Source organism: Macaca fascicularis, chromosome 6 (genome assembly GCF_037993035.2).
Source record: "Macaca fascicularis isolate 582-1 chromosome 6, T2T-MFA8v1.1".
In the NCBI taxonomy this organism is placed as follows: Eukaryota; Metazoa; Chordata; class Mammalia; order Primates; family Cercopithecidae; genus Macaca; species Macaca fascicularis.
The window spans coordinates 92,752,559-92,775,594 of record NC_088380.1 but is presented as its reverse complement, the minus strand read 5'-3'; the positions used below and the strand labels follow the sequence as shown (position 1 = coordinate 92,775,594).

Below are 23,036 nucleotides of genomic sequence, written 5' to 3'. Positions count from 1 at the left end.
AGGCATGAATGACACAAGGTTATGTTTGAAATGTCAAAAAAAATCAAGTTTATTGAAATAGCTATGGATAGCCTAATTAAAATATTTTGCCAGGGTCAAGTAGAATAGCCTGCTAATTATAAGAAAGAAGATAAAGAAAATTGGTTTACAAATACATTTTTATAAATATATCTATTTGAGGGTAGACTTTCTCTTTTCTGATGCTGGCTCTTCACTAATTCAGTGAATAATGAAGAAAAAGTATTAGACTTACACAGTGATTAGCAAACAAGACGAATAACACTAGCTTCCTATTTTATATATCTTTTGAAAATTAGGTCGAGACAAATTAGTGAGTAAACTCACATAATATTTTGCTGGACATGGAAATGAAATTTTTTTCCCTCAAAAAATGCTTTGTGGTTTGCAGACTCAAAATTAGAGAACCGGGTCAAATCCAGACCAACGTTTCTTGGATCCAAGTGTCTGCCAGACACTATGGTTAGAAAAAATGGCGAGGACTGAGAATTGGGTGGTCACAAAGACCAAGATATAATGTAAGAAAAATGGGTTAGATGTTATGATGTTTTACCCAATATCTCACTGCACCGGTTTGCTTGCTGTTATGGAAACAGCTAGCAGTAGTTCTGAAAGTAATTAAAAGTAGTAAAAAAAAAAAATGTGGAGGAAAACATGGCCTACTCAGCTTTGATGAAAGTGGCTTGTTACTGCTTAATAGCTAGAATGCTTTAGAATCCTATATTGAAAATAAAAAATGTTTGGTTTTTCAATTATTCTGTCATTGTCAATTCCCAGACAGTCGGCTAAGTTTAATGATCCTCTAGGGATAGAGAAGACTCTCAGTCCTGTAGGCATAAAAGTTTGACACATATAGGATATAGTATCATTGAACTAACAAAATCTTATGCACTTAGCAAATTCATCCTCTTACCTCAGGACCTCTACCATAGGCATGAGAATCTTCTAATTCAGAAATAGAAGAAAACAAAAAGAAAGACACTGAATTGCTCCACCCTGCTGATAATAAATATTATATCTTGATTGTATCTAATAACTATGAGCATGTAGTTTTCACAGTTTCTATATAGCTGTGAAAGTGTTACCCATATTTTAAAAATAGAGGAAGAAGCCCTTTCTGACTCTGGTCCCAAGGAACACCTGTTGCAGATGCCATTTAGTCTCAAGCTTAGCTGTCATGTCCTGCTCATAACTCAGCCATCTTCCCCTTCTTTCTCATGCCAACCAGTGTCATATGTCAGGCTGAATATATCGGTGCTGATGTCAGAGAATCACATAACACCAGAGCAAAACAAGGCCAGCCAGAATGTTGCCACATTTTCAGAAAAGAAAACCAAAGCAAAAAGGCCAAAATATAGCTTCCAAATTTTGCATATTGTCATTGAAATTCAAGGTTTCAGATAAAGTTTGAAACTCTTGAAACCAAGTGGCAAGACTGCAATTATGTTAAATACTTTTTAGCAGTTGAAGTTTTTTTCAAAATCAAGTCATCTCACTTTGTAAAAAAAAAAAAAAAAAAAAAAAGAAGAAGAAAAGAAAAAAAAAATGTGAGGGGGAGGGAGAGTCTCATGAGGGAAGGAAGTAAGTTGAACATTTCTTATGTCCCTATAAATACTAAAGGCCAAAAAGGTAAGCACGCTTTTTTGCAGCTCAGTTTGATCATAAAGTGTGGAATCTTTCCTATCCAGTGCCTGAGCCATCCTTTTCTATCATACCATCATCCAGTAAGTTTCTAGAACCTCCTAATTCACCTCCCTGCTTTATATTGCATCCTGCTCCAGTCTCCCCAGGACTGCTTGTTCTTTCTTAAAACCTTAAGCTAACTGTAGGTCATCATTCACATGCCAAAAATCCAGCTATGGCTTCTTTTTCAGAATTAACCATGAACCTCTTATCCCTGGGCCCATTCCTACTCTCCAGCCTTAACCTTCTTCCCTTCTGCCACTGCCATCAAGAACCCAGCCGTCCAACTCTACTAACAGTAAACATTTAAACTGGTCTTACTGTGCGCTCTGCAAAAAGTATCATTTTCGTAATAGTCGCTTAAAGTAAGTGTTCACATTATGCCCTTTCTACAGATTGGGAAACTGAGACACAGGGAAATTAAGTAATTGCCCAAGGAGGAATCCAGGCAGTCGGGTTCCATAGTGTGTGTGTATATGTGTGTGTTTTGATACAGTGTCTTGCTCTGTCATCCAGGTTGGAGTGCAGTGGTGTGATCTGGGCTCACTGCAGCCTCAACCTCTCAGTCTCAAGCAGTCCTCCGCCTCAGCTTACTGAGTAGCTGGGACCACAGGCATGCACCATCATGCTTGACAATTTTTAAATTTTTTTTCCTTATAGAGATGGGATCTTGCTATGATTTTCAGGCTGGTCTTGAACTCCTGGATTCAAGCAGTCCTTTCTCCTTGGCTTCCCAAAGTGCTAGGATTATAGGAATGAGCCTCTGCACCCAGCCTCAGAGTGTGTGCTCTTAATTACTACACTGTACCGCCACTTGGCAATGTCACGGCCGCTTGCTCTTACCTATGCAATCCTAGCACGCCTTTCTTTCTCCTGCTTCATGCTACTGAGCACTCTTTGTCATCCCACAGAATTCAGTTCAGCCATTTGAGAAAAGCCTTTCCTGACTCTAACAGAGAGGTTATGCACCTCTTTCCTGTGCTTCCATAGCAGCCTGTACCGACATTACATTTCTCATTGCATTATGACTGCAACATCTGGGCACATCTCTCTAGGACACTCAGCTCTGTGGAGGCAAACTGTTTCTTATTCAGTTTGTATTCTCAGTTTAACACATAAGCGTTAGCACACAGCAGATACTCAGTAAATGTTTTTCAGCTGAGTAAGGGAAAAATGGATCTTCTAGCCATAAAGTTTTAATAGTGTTGATGTAAACCAGAAGGAACATTTCAAAGAAATTATGTAATTTTCAATACAAAAAGATATACCTTTGATCTGTAACTCACAAAAATAATGTATTTTTCTGAAACAGTATATGAATGTTTAATTAACTATTTGATTAAATGCCTGAGTACCCTGGGCCAGTAAAGCAAAGTTTCACTAACTCCTCTAATATTCTCAATGGAAAACCTAAAGAGCTGACATATAGCAGTAAATGAAATGTGGGTTGCTATCTCAGATCATCACAAATCACCTCTTAAAACAATGAACTGCTTATCATCACTTAACTTGAAATACTTTCAAAGATGAAGGCAAAAGGTAATAAAGAAGTAGCGGGATGGGGTTGTACGCTTAGTATAAGAGAAATACACAGCAAGCCATTATAATACTTTAGTTAGTAACAGTGACTTTTCTAAGGTTTCAGTTGATGGTTATTTATCTACTACTTAATTCTTTCAGCAACCTAAATGAAAAGTCATTGCTTTTAAAATAACATGTTGTCATAACTCTGTACATTAAAACGAATAAAACTTTTTTTCTTTTCTTTTTTTTTTTTTTTTTTTTTTTTTTTTTTTTTTGAGATGGCTTCTTGCTCTGTCACCCAGGCTGGAGTGCAGTGGTATGATCTCAGCTCACTGCAACCTCCGCCTCCCGGGTTCAAGCAATTCTCCTGCCTCAGCCTCCTGAGTAGCTGGGACTATACAAGTGCATGCAGCCATGCCCAGCTAATTTTTTGTATTTTAGTAGAGACGGGGTTTCACCCTGTTGTCAAGGCTGATCACAAACTCCTGAGCTCAGGCAATCTGCGCACCTCAGCCTCCCAAAGTGCTGAGATTACAGGCGTGAGTCACCACGCCCAACCACATTAAAGCTTTTAATGTGCTAATCTGAGTGGTTATTGATGATTGTAAGATCAAGTTCGGTTGTTTTGTAGTTATTAGATTTAATGGAAATAACCATTAGCACAGCAATGCCTTGTGCTGGATTATTCACTATCCTGTTAGTGTCCTTTGTTTTCACTTTGATAATATGATTGCCTTTTATTGAGTAGAAAGGACTAGTGTGCTCAAGGATTTATTGATTCGTAGTTGAGACCAAAAAGAGAAAGAGAAAAAAGAAAAGAAAAACCTTTAGGAATCCCTTTGAACATTTAAGATAATTTTACAATCTACATAGCTATTTGACAAGAAGGCAAAGGAGATTTATGTATATTGGTTAATACTTTTAATTAGCATTTATTGTAAATTAGATATAATTTTATATAAAAAGAAACTAACAGCTGTTTCCTTATTTTGATTGTTAGTTGTTTACCATTTTATGCATTTGGTTGTCAAGCATTGTCACTTCTGGAATGCTTAATTTATGTCAGCTAAATACGTGGAGAGTTGATGGTGGCAGTGTACTGCCATGGATAAATACTGAGCAGTGAATAGGAGATCTGGTTTCCAGACTCTGGAAGGACTCCATCTAGCAAGACCTTAGATCATGACTTAGCACCTTTGAACTTAGTACTTACTCAGATTGGAGATAAGAAACAAATATTTTTACAATCCATTTACACGCAATGTTTTATGATAATATAATCATAAAATTTTGCTTATATTTTTGTAATTCATCTAGCATTGAAAAAGAAAAAACTTAGCGTATTACAAAACAGAACTAAGTGGAAAGAGGAAAGGTCAGACAATGCTTAATTTTTCTGTACCAGTACCATTGTTTTGCAAGTATTTGTTTTCAAGAATACTTATCAAAAATTTCCTGGCTGACTTTCTTATCAGCCAGAAAGACTTCTCTGCATTTCTTACTTAGTGATTTAAAGTATCAGTGAAGTGGCTAAAATTTTAGTTTAAAAGATTGGCTTTAACAACTTTGCATTTTTGTTGCCCAGGAAAACATATCCTCTATCCTTCTATATATACAGTAAACTACTGTGAAGATTGGTTTCTTTACTCATATCCCATTGATTTAACCTATTAGCGTGAAGGATAATAAAACCTTGGTTGTTTTTAATATTAAATTCAAGCTGTTAATATTTCCCCCTGAAATACTAGTTTTATTCAAAATTTGTCTTTTTTCCCAAGCAGTCTTTTTTCTTTATACACCTATTAGGTTCCTCTTCCCTATCTTTGGCATCACGATAAGATTTTATTTGGAGATAACACGGAAAGGAAAGCTTTTTTCATACTCATCAGTGATGTGACATTGTGCATCAGTAGACAGCAGATGCTGAAGGGGGGATGTGGTTAAAAACCCCCACTTTTGGAAATCAATTTTTTACTTACCAGGGACTTTCTCACTCGGTGCTTCAAGGCTGTCGGCCAAGAGTATAATCTGCTGTTTTTAGACAAACCTTTGCCAATCACTTAAATTTTGCAGTTACACTTACATAGTATGTTTCAGTGGAATTTCAATCCAAAGAGTATTTAGTCATGATACAGTATCATATTTGAAAGATCATTAGCTATGTTAAACTTAAGTATTGTACCAAGAACCTTGGATAAACAGTTTAAATTTATAACCAACTGATACCTCCAAAAGGTGCTAAGTATTTACTGCGTTTATTATTGCTCCATTTCAATTGTTTTAACTCAATATTTAAGTTTATCCATTTTACTAGACATTATGCCTTCTTTTTACAATTTCTTGACCCTAGAGACCACCCACCACCTCCAGTTATGATAAAGAACCAATTATGTTGTATTTAAAGTGTAAGGGGGAAAAACCCTGCTATACTAGTATAGAATATTATAATATAGTAGTAAGAGAAAACTAAATGTATGGCCAGTTTACATAGTCAAACATTACAACCTTAGTTTACCTAACAATCAAGAAAACTGAATCTTTAGTTGTGTCTAATATTAAGCAACTCAGTGAAAACTGTAAAACCATGGAGCAAAATTTTTGAAGTTTGGGGAAAGATTCCAGAGGCAGATATTCAAAATAATAAAACAACCAAGGAAAGTATGTGTTTACAAATTATTTTAGGAATGGCACTATTGCCCTTGAAAAGTCTGTTAAACTCCTCTTTTTCAGGATTGATGTAAAAATTAAATGAGATAATTGATGCAAGGCGTCTAACACAGTTTCTGCCCCAGAGTGTTTATTAATAAATGTGAGCTATGGTTATAATCATCTACATTCTTGATTTTTCTAGCCTGTCTGGTTATAGTGTTTAGTTTAATGCAGTTCCGGTAGTATTTATGAAATGTGTGGTGAAGGGAGCACACCAGTAGGCTTCACGGAGATGTCCAGCACAGGGCTCCTATCCTCAAGGGTGGAAGTAAAGCAGATGTATTAATAAATCTGAAGCAGAATGTGAGAGCAGTACAGTTCAGTGCAACACATTTCACTTTGAACGTTATGAACTTCTGATGTGTTCGCAGCAGTTGTGTAAATGTTAAAACCACAAGTAATTATTCTTTCTCTTCTGTCACGCTCTCTCTAATTTATACTGTCTCAATATTTTTGTTTATAAAAATGACTGAAAGAATGAGCGATTGTGTCAATAATGAAGACACCCCCTCATTTTTAGCAAAGAGACAGCCCCAAAATCTCAAGAAGTGAACAATTAAATGAGTCATAAATCTATCATTCATAGTTAAATGGAATTTTTTAAAGATAGTGTGGTTCAATAGCATTTTTATGGTGCAATTAAAAACTATCCCTTCAGTAAATCAGTACTCAAAGGAGAATGATATTTGGGTTTTTTATATATGTATGCTGGAAACATCAGATTGTCAATTTCTTCCTTATTTGCAAATACAAGGATGCATGCTAAATCTCAGACATCTGGCTTTTGTAATGTAGTGGTAGCAACCTGCATTTTGGATTCAAATCAAAGCTCTCTTCCTTGCTGACAGGGTGATCTCAGTCAAGTAACGGAAACTTCTTAAGCCTCAGTTTCCTCATCTGTCAAAAGCTGGGATGGTGATGCCTAAGTCCACATTACCGTTAGGACAAATGAGAAAGTCGTTTGCCAACACAAACCTACTTTATGGACTCTGAATCTTTGGAAAAACAACTTAGTAATAAATAAAAATTCTTTACCTCTCCTCATAATCCAGAGCTTACATAGTATGTGCTGTACGTTAAAAGCTCATTGTCTCATTGACAGACTGTTAATTTCTCTCTTTCTCTCTCTCTCTCTCTCTCTCTCTCACACACACACACACACACACACACACACACACACAATCGCTGAGCAAAACACAGCCCAAGAAACATCAAGGACAAATAGGCTAGATATGAAATTCCTGAAGCTTTGGTCCAGCATCAGGTGACATGGTCAAAGAGAAGCGACAGCTCTCTTTTTAGAACGTCTGATGCCCCCGAACTGGTATGGCCAAGAATAGTTCTGGCTTTGGTGTAGTCTTGGGGTATTTTTCTAAGAATATACCACAGAATGCACTGAGGTTTCACAGGAGTTTCTTCATAGTCTAACATTATGCATTATCATATAATTTCCCTAAGAAAACCCCAGAAAAAGTGGAGCCTTTATTTTGTGTGTAAGAATCCCTAATCAGGAGTCTTTAGCAAGATAAGAATCAGAACTCTGATTTGCCCCCATTCTACATTAAGCATATTGAAATTTTCATCATTCCCAGATTTCTGACCCCTGAATGTTTTGTGGTTGTCCTTTCTCTTAGAGCTATTCAATGTAAAATATCTTTTTTTCTCAAAAAAAAAAAAAAAAAAAAAAAAAAAAACTGATGTTGATACACAGCAGCTGAGTAACTTACAGTTCCTAGCACATGTAACAAGGTTTCAGGCATTCAGTCTAGGTCTGCAGTCTAGAAGATCATATTTTTCCACTAATTTTTTTTTCAACTGTCACTTCCAGTAGAGTAGGGGATTGTATGAGCAAGCTTACGATACACAATGTAAAGTGATTTTCAATAAAAAGATGTATGTTCATTTGAGGCACAAAACAGTATCCTGATATTGGAAACTAACTTTTAATCTTAAAACTAAAATATAAAATTAATTGATGATAGTGAGCATTATTATGTATGTGACATTTCCTGTCTAACAACCCTGTATGCTGTAACTGTTTTCAAAATAACTTTAATTTTTTTTTTAAAGTGAGTAAAACATTTTGTTGAAGTAAAAGCAGCAAATCGATACTTCAGAGGTCCAGCTATATTTTCAGTTTAATGTTTTCCTGTGGCAATTTGCTTCAAATCCCTCAAAATCAGATACTATTAACAAGTTACTAAATTATTTTTATACATTTATATATTAGAAGTTATTTCCCAGATAACAACTAATCGCGGATACTAAAAAATACTAGACATTTCACTGTAACATTGGGTGTTTCTGATAGAAGCTGGTCTCCTAAAGTGACAGTAAATAGGTAAGCATCATTACCATTTGAGTGTATTACAGGGGAGAAGATTATTGATTTAAATATTACAAAAACTACTTTTAAAAGCATATTTAATCATCCACTCAAAATAGCACACTGAAAGTTAAAGCAGCTACTCTGGTGTTCAGTTCAGCTAAACCCAGTATTTCCTACTTGTAAATATTTATTTATCCAGAAAGAGACCAGAAATGTGGTTTGAAACATCACCATTTTGTGCCTCCTTATGCAAATTCAGTGTCTTCTGAACCAAAATTACTATTTATTGTGCCCAAGTTACAACATGTCCCTCAAACTTGCACATCACCTCTGGCTTAGGACAACCTTGACTGTCCTGTCCGTAGTCTCACAAATCAGTCGTGTCCTCTCTTCATTTGTATCCCCATAATTTGAAAATGAGACTCGACATAGAAAGGCTTTCACTATCTCAGAGCATGACCAGTTCTGAAGGAGCAGTGTAGTGTTGTACTTCAAGGCATGGACTCTGGACACACTACTTGGGGTTCAAATCATAGCTCCACTAGTTGATAGCTGTTTGACATTGAGCAAATTCCTGGACCTCCCTTTTCTTTGATTTTCTCATTTCTCATTTTTCATAGGGATACTCTTAGTATTCCACAGGGCTGTTCTTTTGAGGATTAAAAGTGCTTTACATCCATGTACAATATCTAACACTTACATAGCAGTTACAAGTGCCTGGTAATCTTCTGAGCAGTTAATGTGTATGCTTAATGTTGTGTTATTGGTAAAATACTATACACTGTGTTTGCGATTGCTAATATTGTTGGATGGTAAGATTGTCAATGACTGCCTCAGATGAGTACCTGAGAGCCTCTCATTCAGATTACTTTTATGCTTCTCTCACACTAAGGAAGTACTTCTATTGAGAAAACTAAGGCTCAGTAGGGTTGAGAGAACTCTTAACAGAAACATCTTGAGTAGAAACTAGATTTCTCTGCCTTATCTCTTCTTGTCCCCAACTCCTGGCTGCCTGTAAATCTTTCCCTCTGTGCTGCCTCATTCAGACATCATTTCTCATGTATTCTAGAGCAAGTCATTCTAACTAGCTTCTCTAACAGCAGTCCAACCCCCTTTTGTCTCTCCTTTCCACTGCCATCATTGTTCTTTTCCTAACACAAATTTAACAAAGCTAACAACTTGGAAGCTATCTTAGGCGCTCATTTTCTAGAGTATAAAGTTTGGTAGAAATTTAGTATAAAGCCTACAGTGTGAAGTTAACATAATCTGAGAGGTTCATGTTAGCCAAGCCTTCTTTTTCAACTTCGGAAAACTGTATGCTGCACAAGACCCGGTGTTTCATCTTCAGAGGAATTCCCCCCACTTCTCAACTCCAAGATCTCTCTGTCCTGCATTCCTTCTCTCCACAAAGCCTCTCTCTGAACCATCTGATAAATTCCTGTTCACTCTTAATAGCCACGCTGCCACCATTCTTTTTCCTAGGATATCATGCAGCTCATCTTTTGGTGAAAAGTTCTGTATGAGTAAATTCATGTTGAGATTTATCTTGATATAACGATAACCTGTGGCAGCAAGTACGCCTCAGTGTGGAAGAAAATATCAGAGACTTCAACTTTTCATTTTCTTTAGGGAAAATGTCTGACTTGTTTGAGTCTACCACTTGCAGTTAGCTAAGGTAATGTGCTGTGAAATGATTAACAGGTGCAACAGGTAGAAAAGTAGCTTTAATTAACCCTCTATAAACAAATTTAGTAGGTGGGCACTTACATGATTTCCTGGCTTTCGTATTACATGGTTGATAAGCAGTTTGTCTCAATAGTGTACTTGGTCATCAGTTTGCAATCATTATCTAAAATGTAAAATGTTCTCAAGTAGCATAAAGAGAAGAGACCCTTGACGTTTGAATTTACCAAGTTACTCATTACATTTTCAGTTCTCACCTCGTTGTCCCTCAATAACTTACCTTTTAGTGCCTTTCCTGAATAATTCTTAATTTTTCTAGCATATTCTTTATATCTATTTGCGAAGCACCTGAAACATATAAAGAACTAGTACGCTGTGTATTATCACTGCCTCTAATTGCAGCAGAGGGGAGTGAGTTCAGTGTGGGCTGAAGTTGTCTGAAAAGCATCATGAAAGAGTTGGAACTTCAGTTGATCCTTAAAAGATAAATTTGAATTAAACAGGAGAGCCAATACTGCCAGTTATTGAACTGCTAGAGCAAAGATTTGCATATATTCCAAGGACCATAAGGCAGGCTGTGTCCATTGGAAATTAGATTTCATAGATAGAGTGTGTCAACTGTAGACAGTTCAGGCAGGGCACTGACTCAACTGTGTTAAGCATTCATGTATAAAAAGGAACATGATGGAAGTAGCAGTTTAGAAAGACTTCCTTGAATGAGTTGGTTGGCATCACACAAATGCACAAAAGTTTGAATACAGCTTTAAGGAACTCCTCTGAAGGCCTGAAACTCTTCTTAAGGCCTGGTGAAGAACCCCTCAACTAGAGACCAGAGGCCCAGATGGAGAGTTGCTGAAATATTTATTCAAATGGTGATGAAAGCCAAAGCTAAGATGGCGGCAGTGGAAGTAGAGACAGGCATTTTTGAAGAAAAATGAACAAGATTTGGTATCTCATTGGATATGAAGATGGAAGAAGGAAGGGAGGATGATGGAAGATGGCAGTTTGGTAGATTAAAAAATGGTTATGCCGATGACAGAATTAGCCATGGTCCATAGTGACTAGTTCTGTTTGTGCTTATTAGTCTTATATGCTTGTATTCATAATTGAAAGTCCTAGAAAAGAAAAAGGAACAAGTGAAGAAAACTCAAAATGCCTAAACATCCAAATAAAAGAAAGTTTCAGAACTTTGAGCTCAAAGAGAGCTACATGTTCAAGTGAGCTCTGTGAGACAAGGCAAAATGCCTTCCTCATAATATCTTAAGCCAGGAATATGTTCTTTGAATTTACAACTTCTTAAAATAGGAGTCAATAAAAAAAAATGCAGCAAGTGTTTGCTAGTTAACTGGGGAGAAAAATGTTTTTTCTCCTAACACCACATTCAAGCTCTATGTATTGACACTAATTTTAATATGAGGATATACAAACTTGTACCAGAAGAAGTAGATTCTACAATCCTTTATGTAAGTTAACTCATGTATGCTTAAATTTGTTATTTTTATGTAAAACAATATTTTTAATCAAATGAAACTATAAAACAAACTGACTCTAAAGTTGGTCTCTACTTCATTTTCTTATAATCTATAATCAGGAAATCCATTCACTCCTGCTTTATAATTTTTGTGCCTTTAAGTGGTCAGAGGAATGTGACATCTGCATACAGTCACGTCTAAATTGATAATTGTCCAGGCAGAGGGTAATTTTAAAACATAGCATGAATAAAGGTTGAATCTGTATATTAGAAGGTTGTTGGGAGGTGGTGTTTCCCACCTCCCGGACCCCTGAATTTAAATGCGACCATTCTCTTTGGTGAATTTATCTTACGGTGGGACAACAGGCTCAACACAGGCCGCAGCATTCTGAGTGAGGAGGAGGCTGCGGTTTCCCAGCCGGTTTAAATGCAGGCTCTTCTTAGCAGTAAACCACACGCATGTATTCATCATTGATTTTCAAATGATAGGTTTCTATATCACTGGTTTAGGATCCACAGTCTTGCATTCCTGAATCTATATTATGCCCAAAGAATAACAATTTGGTGGCTGGAAACAGAAATGGTTATTATACGGCTCCAAAATGCTAGCTGGCACAATATGCTAGAAACAGCAGAAATTCACTAGCAAAAAGCAGAATTTATTTGTTCTTAAAAATAACTCAATGCTCCAAAAATATGAATTTAAAAGTGTCATCATGGTTCAAAATGTTTTACATTTCAGTATGTAAACACCTTAAAATATGTGACTAATCTTCTAAAATGGCATAATTTCCAAATAACAGGAAATATTCCAAGAGAAAAGTAGAAGGCTTTTTAAATCTTTTTTTTTTTTTAGTTTTGAGGTATTTATTGAATGAAAAACTACAATGTATGTTTACTTTTTTCCCCCTACTGATGCCCTGAATAACTGTTTAAATAATGTGGGCAAAAAGACATAGGCTTTGTTGGAATTTCTCAGAGAGTTTACTGTAGAAAATGCAAAAAAAAAAAAAAAAAAAAAAAACAACTTTTCTCAAGGCCTCCGTGAAGCATTTCCATTTTCGCACACTGGCCCAGTGCTTGTCATATCACAGGACAACACATTTCACGAAGCGGTTTTACTTCCTTTTAGCAAAATAACTCCTCCATGCAAACCAGTATCGGCATCTACCGAGCTGGGGTTTTAGTTTCTTCTGATCTATTCAAGCTTCATTGCACTGCTTAACTGATCTTTTTTTCCCCCTTCTTTTGAAATTACCCAGCTAATTTTCCATTTGATTGTTTATATAAACCAGATCTCACACAGACTTAATAGATAAGTGACATATGTCTTCAGTGTGTCCATCTGACCTTCAGCTGACAGCAAAGTATAGAGCAGAATTGACCTTGATGTTCTCATTCTCTTTTTATCCCGTAGAATCTATTAATTCAAACTAAGTTCATAACATATTCACAATAATGATTCAGGATGACATATTAAATATAAAACTCCTCTAAGCACTCCATTTTGTCAAGCATTTTTTTAAAGTGAACATACTCTCTTTTGTTTGTTTTTTTCTTCTAGTGAGAGAAGGTAAATGCATTGTTTGCTGTAACAGCTTTTGCCACGGAATACTGTTCGAATTTACTGTAAAGAAAATTTTGGCGTTTGTCATATTTATCAGCTTTAGAGAATTTGGCTAATTTTCCAGAAGTTTTCTTATAGAAGGGAATTTATATTCAGATTCAACCAACATTTCTTAAGTGACTCCTGTGTGCTCAACACATGTTTTGGGGGTGTCCAGTGTGTTTTATTTTTGTTTGTTTGTTTTTTTTTTTACCCCAGGAACTAGGATAATTTTATTCATAATCCAATTGACAGACTTAATCTTGTGGTTATTTGTTATATATTCAGCCTGTTTATTCATCCATAAAATGAGACAGGTAAATGAAGGGGATATGAAGAACAAACGTGCTTTATGCAGTGTGCCTCAAATATATTTTGCTTCTAAAGATGTTCCCATAAATATCTCCTGAAATATACCTTTGCCCTGCCTTTCCAGTTCCTCATGGCCTCTATCTCAGGCTAGTCTCCAGACTGGTCAAGCTAGTCTCCAGACTGGTCCACACTAGCAAGCCTTACTAATTCCTGAGTATGCCAATGCCAGTAGATCTTTCTGACCACTTACAGGTCTGTGTCATACCTCTACTCTGAAACTTTCATTTCCACCGTATAAACCCAAGGCCTTTTATCCTGGAATTCAAGATCTCCACAAGCCAACACCTGCATCCCTCCAGAGCCTCTGATACCCCTCTCTTTTCATAGGTCCCCTTCTAAACAGGTTCCTCTCAGTACGCCTTACCAGGCTCTATAAACTCCTACCTCAGCCCTTTCCTACCGCTTCATCACAAACCTAGTGTATCTTCCTATGGCCCTTTCTTTCTTCAAGGCCCTCATCAATTCCTACCTCTTCCATGAACTCTACGCTGCCTTGTATTGGTCTTTATGTTTTCCATGAGTATGTATTGGATTACCACAAAGAGATTTCAGAGCTTTTCAAGCCTGGGACCTTGTCTTTGCATCCTCACTGGGTAGCACACAATCTCATTCATGCAGGGGTAATAGATACTTGTGTTTTGTAATGATGACAATAACAGTGAGGTTTAATTGTCTCCTTTAGAGAGCTTCAGAAGACAACTGTCTAGTTTCTAGCAAGGATTGTCGAATCAGGTAGCTGATTTCTCTTATTCTCCCTTCGGAGGCAGTAGAGGAAGTCAGCAGATGTCTTTCTGAGTCCGCTCTCATGCCAGCTCTGCTGGCATTTGTAATCAACTCCTCCCTAGCTCTCTTGGTCGTATTTTGAAATATGAAAAACAGAGACCTTGGGATATCCACTTTTCTGTTAGTAGGGTGCTGAACATCAGAGACTTAAGAAAACCCTTTCAGTCTTCCCGTTCAATGGCTGTTCCTGTGCCTTGGTGAATCAGCACTTTAGCGGGGGCATCATCACTTCATTTCAGCTCCAGGGAAGGAGTTTTGCTTTCTGAAGTTCTGTGAGAGCAGGAAAGCACGGGTTGTACACTGAACTTAGTGAGGAGGGCAAAGTAGATGGAAGAAAAACCATAGAGAGAATTCACTCAGAGAAAAGCGGAACTGAACAGCAAAATGTGTAAGCAGCTTCCCCTCCTCCTGCATGTCCTAGAAATTACAGTCTTGCTGGTATGCCCTTTCTTCATTTAAGGACACACAGACACACAAAATAAAACCCAAACCAGTGAACTGAAAGAGTGAGTCACGCCAGCCAGGCCTCCGCCAAGCTAGTCAATTAAAGTGCAAGACCAGTTCTGTGCTTTTCTTAGACCCTGAACTACTGTCTGACTTTCTTCCTGAATATTTTTGATAGGAAAAAAGTATATGCTGATTTCTGAGCAAGTTGATGTATATTGGCTCTCTTCTCATAAAAAGTTTCTAATCTTCCTTCAGAGGACTATTGAATAATTAAATGGGTTACCTGTCCCATGGAGGTCAAATCAGTCATCCTATGGTTTTGCAATGTGTGTCTTACCATTAAGCTTTTGCTTTTATTCTCATGTTGTGTATTCTTGGGAAACATATTTGACCTAGATTTCTTCCTGAGTGCTTTATTGTTTTTTCTTAACAGGGAACGGGTATGGCAATCCCCGAAACTCACCAGGTCTGCTGGTCTCACCTGGTAACTTGAACAAGAATATGCAAGCAAAATCTCCTCCCCCAATGAATTTAGGAATGAATAACCGTAAACCAGATCTCCGAGTTCTTATTCCACCAGGCAGCAAGAATACGATGCCATCAGTGGTAATACAAAACTACATTTTAAATAAATATTGATAATGTTTTGTATATGTTTTGCTGTTTTTATGTTTGTCTAACTTGATGAATTACTTACATTCTCCCAGAAAATGAACACATCAGTGCCATTGACAGAGCGTTGCTTGTATTTAGCTATTATTTCTGGTAACTGGTTTGCATTTCCCTTTTCCGTGTTAAAAAAAAAAAAAATCTAGTGAACTTCACTAGGCTGATGTTCTAGGACAAGAAAAACATTTTCTTTTAAGGCTTTCAATTTATAGCTGGAAAAAAATTACACACTACTATCAGTCAATCTCTATGTCCCATAAGCAGAGTAATAATAGGTAATAAGGTACTTCATAACATAGTATTTTTACAATATTTATTTCCTCAACATGCTGACAATGAAAAAATACTTTCCATAATTTCTAAATGAACTTTCTCCTGTTAATTAGCGAATCCTTTCTTAGATGTATTGCAATGATAATATCTAATACATCACATGCCTGCACACTACCTCAATTCATCTTTCCATATATGTACTTCATGAAAATAGCTATCTCTCAAAAGCAAATTGTGTTAAAATCCTAGGCATTTTAAGAACAAAGGTTATATTTTACATCAAAAAACAATTGTAGCACCTCTAAGAAAGATAAATAAATAAGAAATTTTAAATAGAGATTATATCCCCAGACGCTGTCATTTTTCTTTCTTCTGGGTCTGCATGCCTAAGATGAAGATAATGTTGTGGGACCAAATTCAACAACCAAGAGCCTTACATCAGTGTTCTACAAATTAGCTTTGCTTAAGAGCAAGAACGTTTAACACCAAGATTCAGTAGACAAATTTAGATCACTCTGCAAACACATTTCTTTTTTTTTTTTTTTTTTTTTTTTTGCTTTCTCTGCTCTGTGGCAAGCTTCAGGGTACAACAGTCCTGCGAGATGATTAGTTTATTATGGCACAGTGCAGATTAATTTTGAATATCAACCAAAAAAATCACATAATATGCAACATTCCCTTCAGAAAAAACTGGGTCTAATAAATATAACCTCCTACAGGGCTACATCCAAGCAGTGTGGGCCGTGCATGGCAAGCCATCTCTATCAACAGATTTATTCCAGGTCCCTTAAAACTGATGCTGTCCCAGGGAATCTGTGATGGGTCAGTTAAGTCCCTCTCTGGCAGCCAGGTGTAGCTCCCCTTCCTCCAGCAAGTGAGGTTTCAAAGCACAGTCTTTTTTTTTTTTTGCCTTCAAAATGGGGTGATGAAATAATGAACATTGAGACACTGACCTGGGCTGAAAACCGGGTAGATTTGTCTTCACATTTGAGACAAACAGCTCATTAAGGGAAACAAAGAATGTCTTTGTAAGGAGTTATCTTTGGAGTCTGGGTTTTAAAACTGTTTAAACTGTTGTGTCTATCGGAAGATGCTTTTCCTTTTGTTGAAAAGATTTTGCCCAATTATAAATATTTATGGACACTAATTAATAAAACTCCTTCCGCATGCTCTCAGTCTGAGGATGTCGACCTGCTTTTGGTAAGTGGTGAGAGCGCTTCCCTCAAATGGCATGTGCAAAGCTACTTTTAGGAAGAGGTGGTAGCTTTGATAAAATTGAAAGATATTGGAAGTTACCACAGTATGTCAACATTGATTATGTTTAAATACCATTAATTTCTGGCATCACTCACAGGTGGAAAGAATGTCAGGTTATTTTTTTTCTGTTTCAATATTTTAGGACAATTTACAGTAAAATTCAAACAAAAATATTCTTTCATTATATAAAACTAAAATATTTCTTCTTCTGGGAATTAAAGTCTCATGATTTTAAGTTTATATGGGGAATCTTTTATCTCTTTACTGTAATGAGTTAAATATTCGCATTAGCTGCTTTGCCATCTAGTTTGAGGGAAGTTTTAGAAGAATCTGAACAAAGTGGTCAGAGCACCACCTGCTGGTCGGAATATAACATGAGCCCCTACTCATTTGCTCTCTGCTGTATGTAGAACTGAACATAAAAACTACCATGGTTGATTTTAATTTTTTAAAAATTTGCATTTGAATAAAAACTGAAACAATGGAAGTACAGTATACATATTTCATCAGTTTTCAACATAGTCTGTTTTTACCCATAATAAAGCTATGGTACTTGTTACTAGTTCTGTTGCCTAGGAGATACTGATGTAATGGGTTACTATGGCAACAGCTGGTCTCTTGAAGGATTGTAAATGATAGGGTTGGCAGAGTTCATAGAGACACATGTTAAATGATTAATTTCATGAGATTTGTACCAAGTTATCTCTTTATGTGCAAAACTAATACTGAAATCTAATATTTTTAACTTTTAAAAATATTCCATCAGTAATGTCTTTCTATTTACTTTAAAAGAATCAAAGGATAAATAACTCCCAGTCGGCTCAGTCATTGGCTACCCCAGTGGTTTCTGTAGCAACTCCTACTTTACCAGGACAAGGAATGGGAGGATATCCATCAGCCATTTCAACAACATATGGTACCGGTGAGTAGCTTTGTCATGTGCAATTAGTACACTAAATACTTTTTATTGAAAAGCAAGATGAAAAAGTTATCTTTTACTCTGTTAGGAAGCTTTATTTAGGGCCTGTGCTGTCCACAGCACTGCAACATTACCATTCTTTACTAAGACAAAGTGAATATCCACGTTTTTCTTTCTTAACTGACTGAAAGTTTTATTTACGCAACCTGAGTTCAAAATAGAAGCACACTTTCAAGAAAATTGAGCTATTTCTTTGATGTAATAAAAAGCTCACTTTCTCAGGATTGTTTAACATTTGTACATCATCAAATATGTACATACCTTTATACTAGATTGTAGTTCTAATAAACTAGAATTGTAGACTATGTTACTTCAAAGCATTCATGGAATACTTATTTTTGGTTTATAGTATATTCCTTTTATATTAAAATTATCGCTGATGCTTTATCTCCCCTCCTCCCAAAATCAAAAATATATGTAACAATGATAATCCTAATAGAATATTTTGGAAATTGAAAATGTTTATTCCGTTTAGCATTTGATAATTTCTGAATTTAATATTTCCCCTTATTGTTTTATTCTTTTAATCTAGAGTACTCTCTGAGTAGTGCAGACCTGTCATCTCTGTCTGGGTTTAACACCGCCAGCGCTCTTCACCTTGGTTCAGTAACTGGCTGGCAACAGCAACACCTACATAACATGCCACCATCTGCCCTCAGTCAATTGGGGTAAGCAATTTTATTTTTTATAGTATAATTTTAGAATGCATTTTAAAAAACAAATGGCGATCTCTAAATATGTGCTTTAATATCCCATTAGAGGGTGTAAAATTCTACTTTATTGAAATCCAAGTGTAATTTTCCAATCAATACTTTTCAAGTAGCTTAAATCTTGTATACCTGTTTTTTTAAGAGGACAGCGAGCTCTGTAATAATGAGGTAAATTGTTTCCTTATTGTTTTAGGCTACATTTGTTTCCACTTCTATCAGTGATAGAATTTTTATTTAGTTTTCACACAGTTCATTTGGGACTTAAGAAGGCATTTATAGGCCGGGCGCGGTGGCTCACGCCTGTAATCCCAGCACTTTGGGAGGCCGAGGCGGGCGGATCACAAGGTCAGGAGATCGAGACCACGGTGAAACCCCGTCTCTACTAAAAATACAAAAAATTAGCCGGGCGCGGTGGCGGGCGCCTGTAGTCCCAGCTACTCAGGAGGCTGAGGCAGGAGAATGGCGGGAACCCGGGAGGCGGAGCTTGCAGTGAGCCGAGATCGCGCCACTGCACTCCAGCCTGGGCGACAGAGCGAGACTCCGTCTCAAAAAACAAAAACAAAAAAAAAAAAAAGAAGGCATTTATAGTATAAGCTTAGATATTTGAGAATCTTTCTTTTTTCACATAAACCATATAGTTTATGCCAATGTTAACCTAATACACATAGGAACAACTAGTCATTTGATATACAAGCTTCATATATTTATAATGTATTCATAGTATAGTTGTATACTTATAGATATTGTATGAAATAGATGTATATAATACTAATTAGTACATATAATACTAATTTCCTAAATTTGGGTATAAAAATAATTTTTGTTTTATGTAGTCGTAGGATGTATCTTTCTGCCCCCTTGTGGTAGTTTTCAGATATGTCTTTATCATAGAAATGACTCCTGTCATTTATCTGTGGAAACGTTCAAACCTTTAAAAAGCTCTGAATTCACAATTCACACTACTTCATATAAAACAAATCATTTTTTTAAAAAGCTTAAAACGTAAACTGAAAGCCTGACTGTCAATTTAATAAGTCCAAAATTGCAATTAATCTTCAAAAGAAAATACCAGGAGCATATAAAATATTTAAAGATAACAAGCTTTTATATTTTAAAAATATTCTGTATGCCTAGCCCACTTTTACTTTTCTGCTTAGCCATTTGGTTATCATTAATCAATTAGCTGTATTAGTTAACTAGTTATATATCCGTATTTCTAAGGAGATAGTGAGAATAAAACATTGATTAGTATAAAAGTCACTGATATATACCACAACTTTGTGTCTCTTATGTCTGCTGGTGCCCTCTCTCCCCACCCACTAGCTTTCACATGATACTGATTTAGCATATATTAGTGTTGTGATTATGAAATATTCATCCATACACTGTTTGCTTATGTTCATCCTACCCACTAATCTTTGTCATTGAAAATCTAACCTTTCATTTAAATAGTAAGATAAATTCACATGACACTGTTGCTCAGCTTTCTTGAAAGATAGTTAACTTTGAAGATACATTATGTATTGATCAGCAACAGAGTTTTATCTTTTTAGGACACTTAAATTTTCTCTGGAATGTTAGCTATTCAAGTAGACATTAATTGTGGGAACCTTTTCAGGTAATTATCACCAAGCATAATACCATCCAGGCAACTAAAAAATATGTACATGTATACATATTTTGTACAAAATATCTACTGCCATGGCTTAGCAAGGAATCCACTGAACATGATTCTTGTCAAAAATAAACATAACCGTTTATTTCCCATTTTTTTCACAAAATTAATCCATTATAGGGCTAGATTTCCCTGAAAGTTATCAACATCAAAAGCCATATTATTTTCTCTGAATGTGGCTTTTTTTGTTTTCAATAGTACCTGATAATTTACATTTTTACATATAAACACATATTTATTTACATATTTTAACTCTACTACAATTTTAAAACTCTTTTCTATTACAAAGGAAGAATCTAATTCTCTGCTGCCTCTAATAGAGGTTTCAGTAAATGAGAAAGGAGGGACAGCCCTAGACTAGAAAGGAACTGAATTACAACAGCCAAAGATGAAACATTTTGTTCAGCTCCCGGTTCCTTTCAACACTGAATTTCGTTGTGCTTAATTTGACTCTTAGTTTTATCTGTGAGTTTTAGTTGCACTTAATCATGTCCCTTACCCCTCAAATCAATGGAATGACCCTTCCAGTCCTTTCACTGTTGGCCCTCCTCTCTCTCTGCTTCACACACACTTTCTCTCCCTCTCACAATCACATACAGAGTAGCTTTTTGAAAGGAGGTTCCTTCACATGGACTACCTCATGTTCACACGATAAAATGTTAAACAGGTTTTTTTTTTTTTTAAATCCCAAGCTGCAATACTTATGTAAAGTAATTTACATGAGCGTCCTTAATTCTTTACAGTGTAAATCAATATAAAAAGAATTGATACATTTTCCAGGCCAAAGTTGTCTCATAGATTTGTGTTGCGGGCTCACATTCTTTTGGCTAGAGACAATGTTCATAGCAGAGTGGAATATATTTCAGCACCACCAAAGTAGATAATCCCAAAGCCCAAGATGGTTACCACAATTCTTTCTCAAAATTGCAAAACTATAAATAGAGTTCTTCATATTTTGCCCATGGAAAAAAGTTCATTTTGTCCTTTGGAGCTTTAAGTCTTCAAAGCTGTACTTTTAAAACCTAGTATCTGGTTTTATCTAACCAAGCTAAGTAAACAGCACAAATTGATTTGCTATAGGGAGAGAGATGGCTGACAGAGGAACTTGCTATCAAGAGTTAATGAAAGTCCTTTGAATACTAATATTTGATTTAGAGTAACACTAAGTTTTAGTGTTTTTCTAAACTACCACCTATAAAAAGGGCAACCTGTTTTCTGGAAGCATTTCCATACGTCATCTTTGTCGATGTGGGTGTTCAGTACATACTGAGAGAGAGAGAACTCCGAGTAGAGATGACTTATAAAAGGTTAGGTTAAATATAGTTTGATAGTCTAATTTCCAGGTGGAGGCAGTAAAAAATTTGAATAAAACTATCCAGTCATGTTTGATTTCTGAACAATTATGGGAAAGGGTAGGAGTTTTCCCAATTCGAAAGCATCTGTAATAGATGAAAATTTGCATAGAAGACTTGATATGGGTAACTTGCATATCTGGCTTCTATCTCCCCACCCACCTCTTTATCACCCACCCACACATATGCAGTATTTCACAATTATCCAGGTCTATAATTATTCGTGTCTATATTTTGTTCTTAAGAACAAGTAGACCAACATGCTTATATCTGAACCTAACATATATACAGTTAAGTTATTTTAATGCTGCTTTTTTCTCTTCAAGAAAATACTTCTTTGTTAACAGATAGTAGCCATTCTATTTTGTATCCTATGTCACAGTATAATGAAGCTGAATCTAAGATATCACTTGCATTTTATTACTGTGGATTTAGTCCCCAGAATTACTCAAAATGCTTCATGTATGTTTTCAGTGTCAAATGAAATTCCACCAAAAGATAAATTTAAGCTAGTCTGTTTGTAGAAAGGGATAGCCAGTAATTGTTACATCTTTCATGGGAAAGATATGCAGCTAAACCTATACAGACCAGTTAACACAGGGAGATGAAGCAAAGAGGTGAATAATGCAGCTTCCAAAAACTGCGTTAAAGAAACAGAATTTTGGTTATATTATTTTTCCTTACCTTATCTAGATTAACTGTTAGACTGTCCAACTCACCAATTTTTTCTTCTAATTTTCTATGTCACCCTCCCTGTGAAGACACAATCTATATGTCAAAGGGCAAGCCAAAGTATTTATTGATATATCACTTTTTATTTTCAGGCTCCTAATTCATATTCATTATTAAACAGTTGTGTGATTCATAGCAGAAACATTTAATTAAATTTTAGTGATATAGTCTTTCCTAGAGCCAGGAAAATTCTTTATTCCAGAAATCAAAAGACGATTTCCTCTAACATCAAAATGAATCACTAAGTAACTTTGAACCAAGATAAAATAGTCTACCATTATGGATCCTTTTGAAATACAGGAGTTCCCTTTCCCCATTTTAACAAGGCTTATTTAATTAAAATTTTGGAAAATTAGTAAACTGATAAAGACTATAAAATAATAAGCTACAAATAAATAGCTCCAAATATAAACAGGTATTTGAAAATTATATACACTTAGTGTAGTTTCTTTATGTAAATGCTAACACTGCTTTGATTATATAAGATCATAAAAGGTAGAGAAAGAAACGCTTATTAAGGAAACAAATAATTCTCCTTTATATTATTCTCTACATTAGCTCACCTATTTATTAATAGAAGGAAAGTAATTCTTTGCCAGTAGGTGGTGCTTTTGTACAAAACATCACTCAAAGATAAACTCGTTTCTGACTAATTTTATATCACTATACATCTTGAGTTTGTATCACATCTCCCAAAAAGCCAGCCCCAAGTTACTCCACTTTTTTTCTGAAATATATACTTTTTCTCTCAGTGCTCATAATGA

At 35.8% G+C, this 23,036-nt stretch overlaps 2 protein-coding genes across 54 annotated transcripts in view; one reads left to right on the top strand and one right to left on the bottom strand.

The window, feature by feature from the left end:
- The window catches only part of LOC135971059 (uncharacterized), a 115,810-nt gene that overhangs the window by 37,466 nt on the left and 55,308 nt on the right, over positions 1-23,036 (bottom strand). The window lies entirely within an intron of this gene.
- Positions 1-23,036, top strand: part of MEF2C (myocyte enhancer factor 2C) — a 184,335-nt gene that overhangs the window by 155,304 nt on the left and 5,995 nt on the right. For 33 of the 50 annotated variants that reach the window (XM_073993781.1, XM_015451670.3, XM_073993779.1 and 30 more), the window contains 4 exons: positions 15,059-15,231; positions 16,744-16,767; positions 17,617-17,746; positions 18,336-18,471. In XM_073993781.1, coding sequence (XP_073849882.1) covers positions 15,059-15,231; positions 16,744-16,767; positions 17,617-17,746; positions 18,336-18,471 — 463 coding nt within the window. The remainder of the gene's footprint in view (positions 1-15,058; positions 15,232-16,743; positions 16,768-17,616; positions 17,747-18,335; positions 18,472-23,036) is intronic. The other 17 variants (XM_073993801.1, XM_073993789.1, XM_073993798.1 and 14 more) reach the window with 1 other exon arrangement.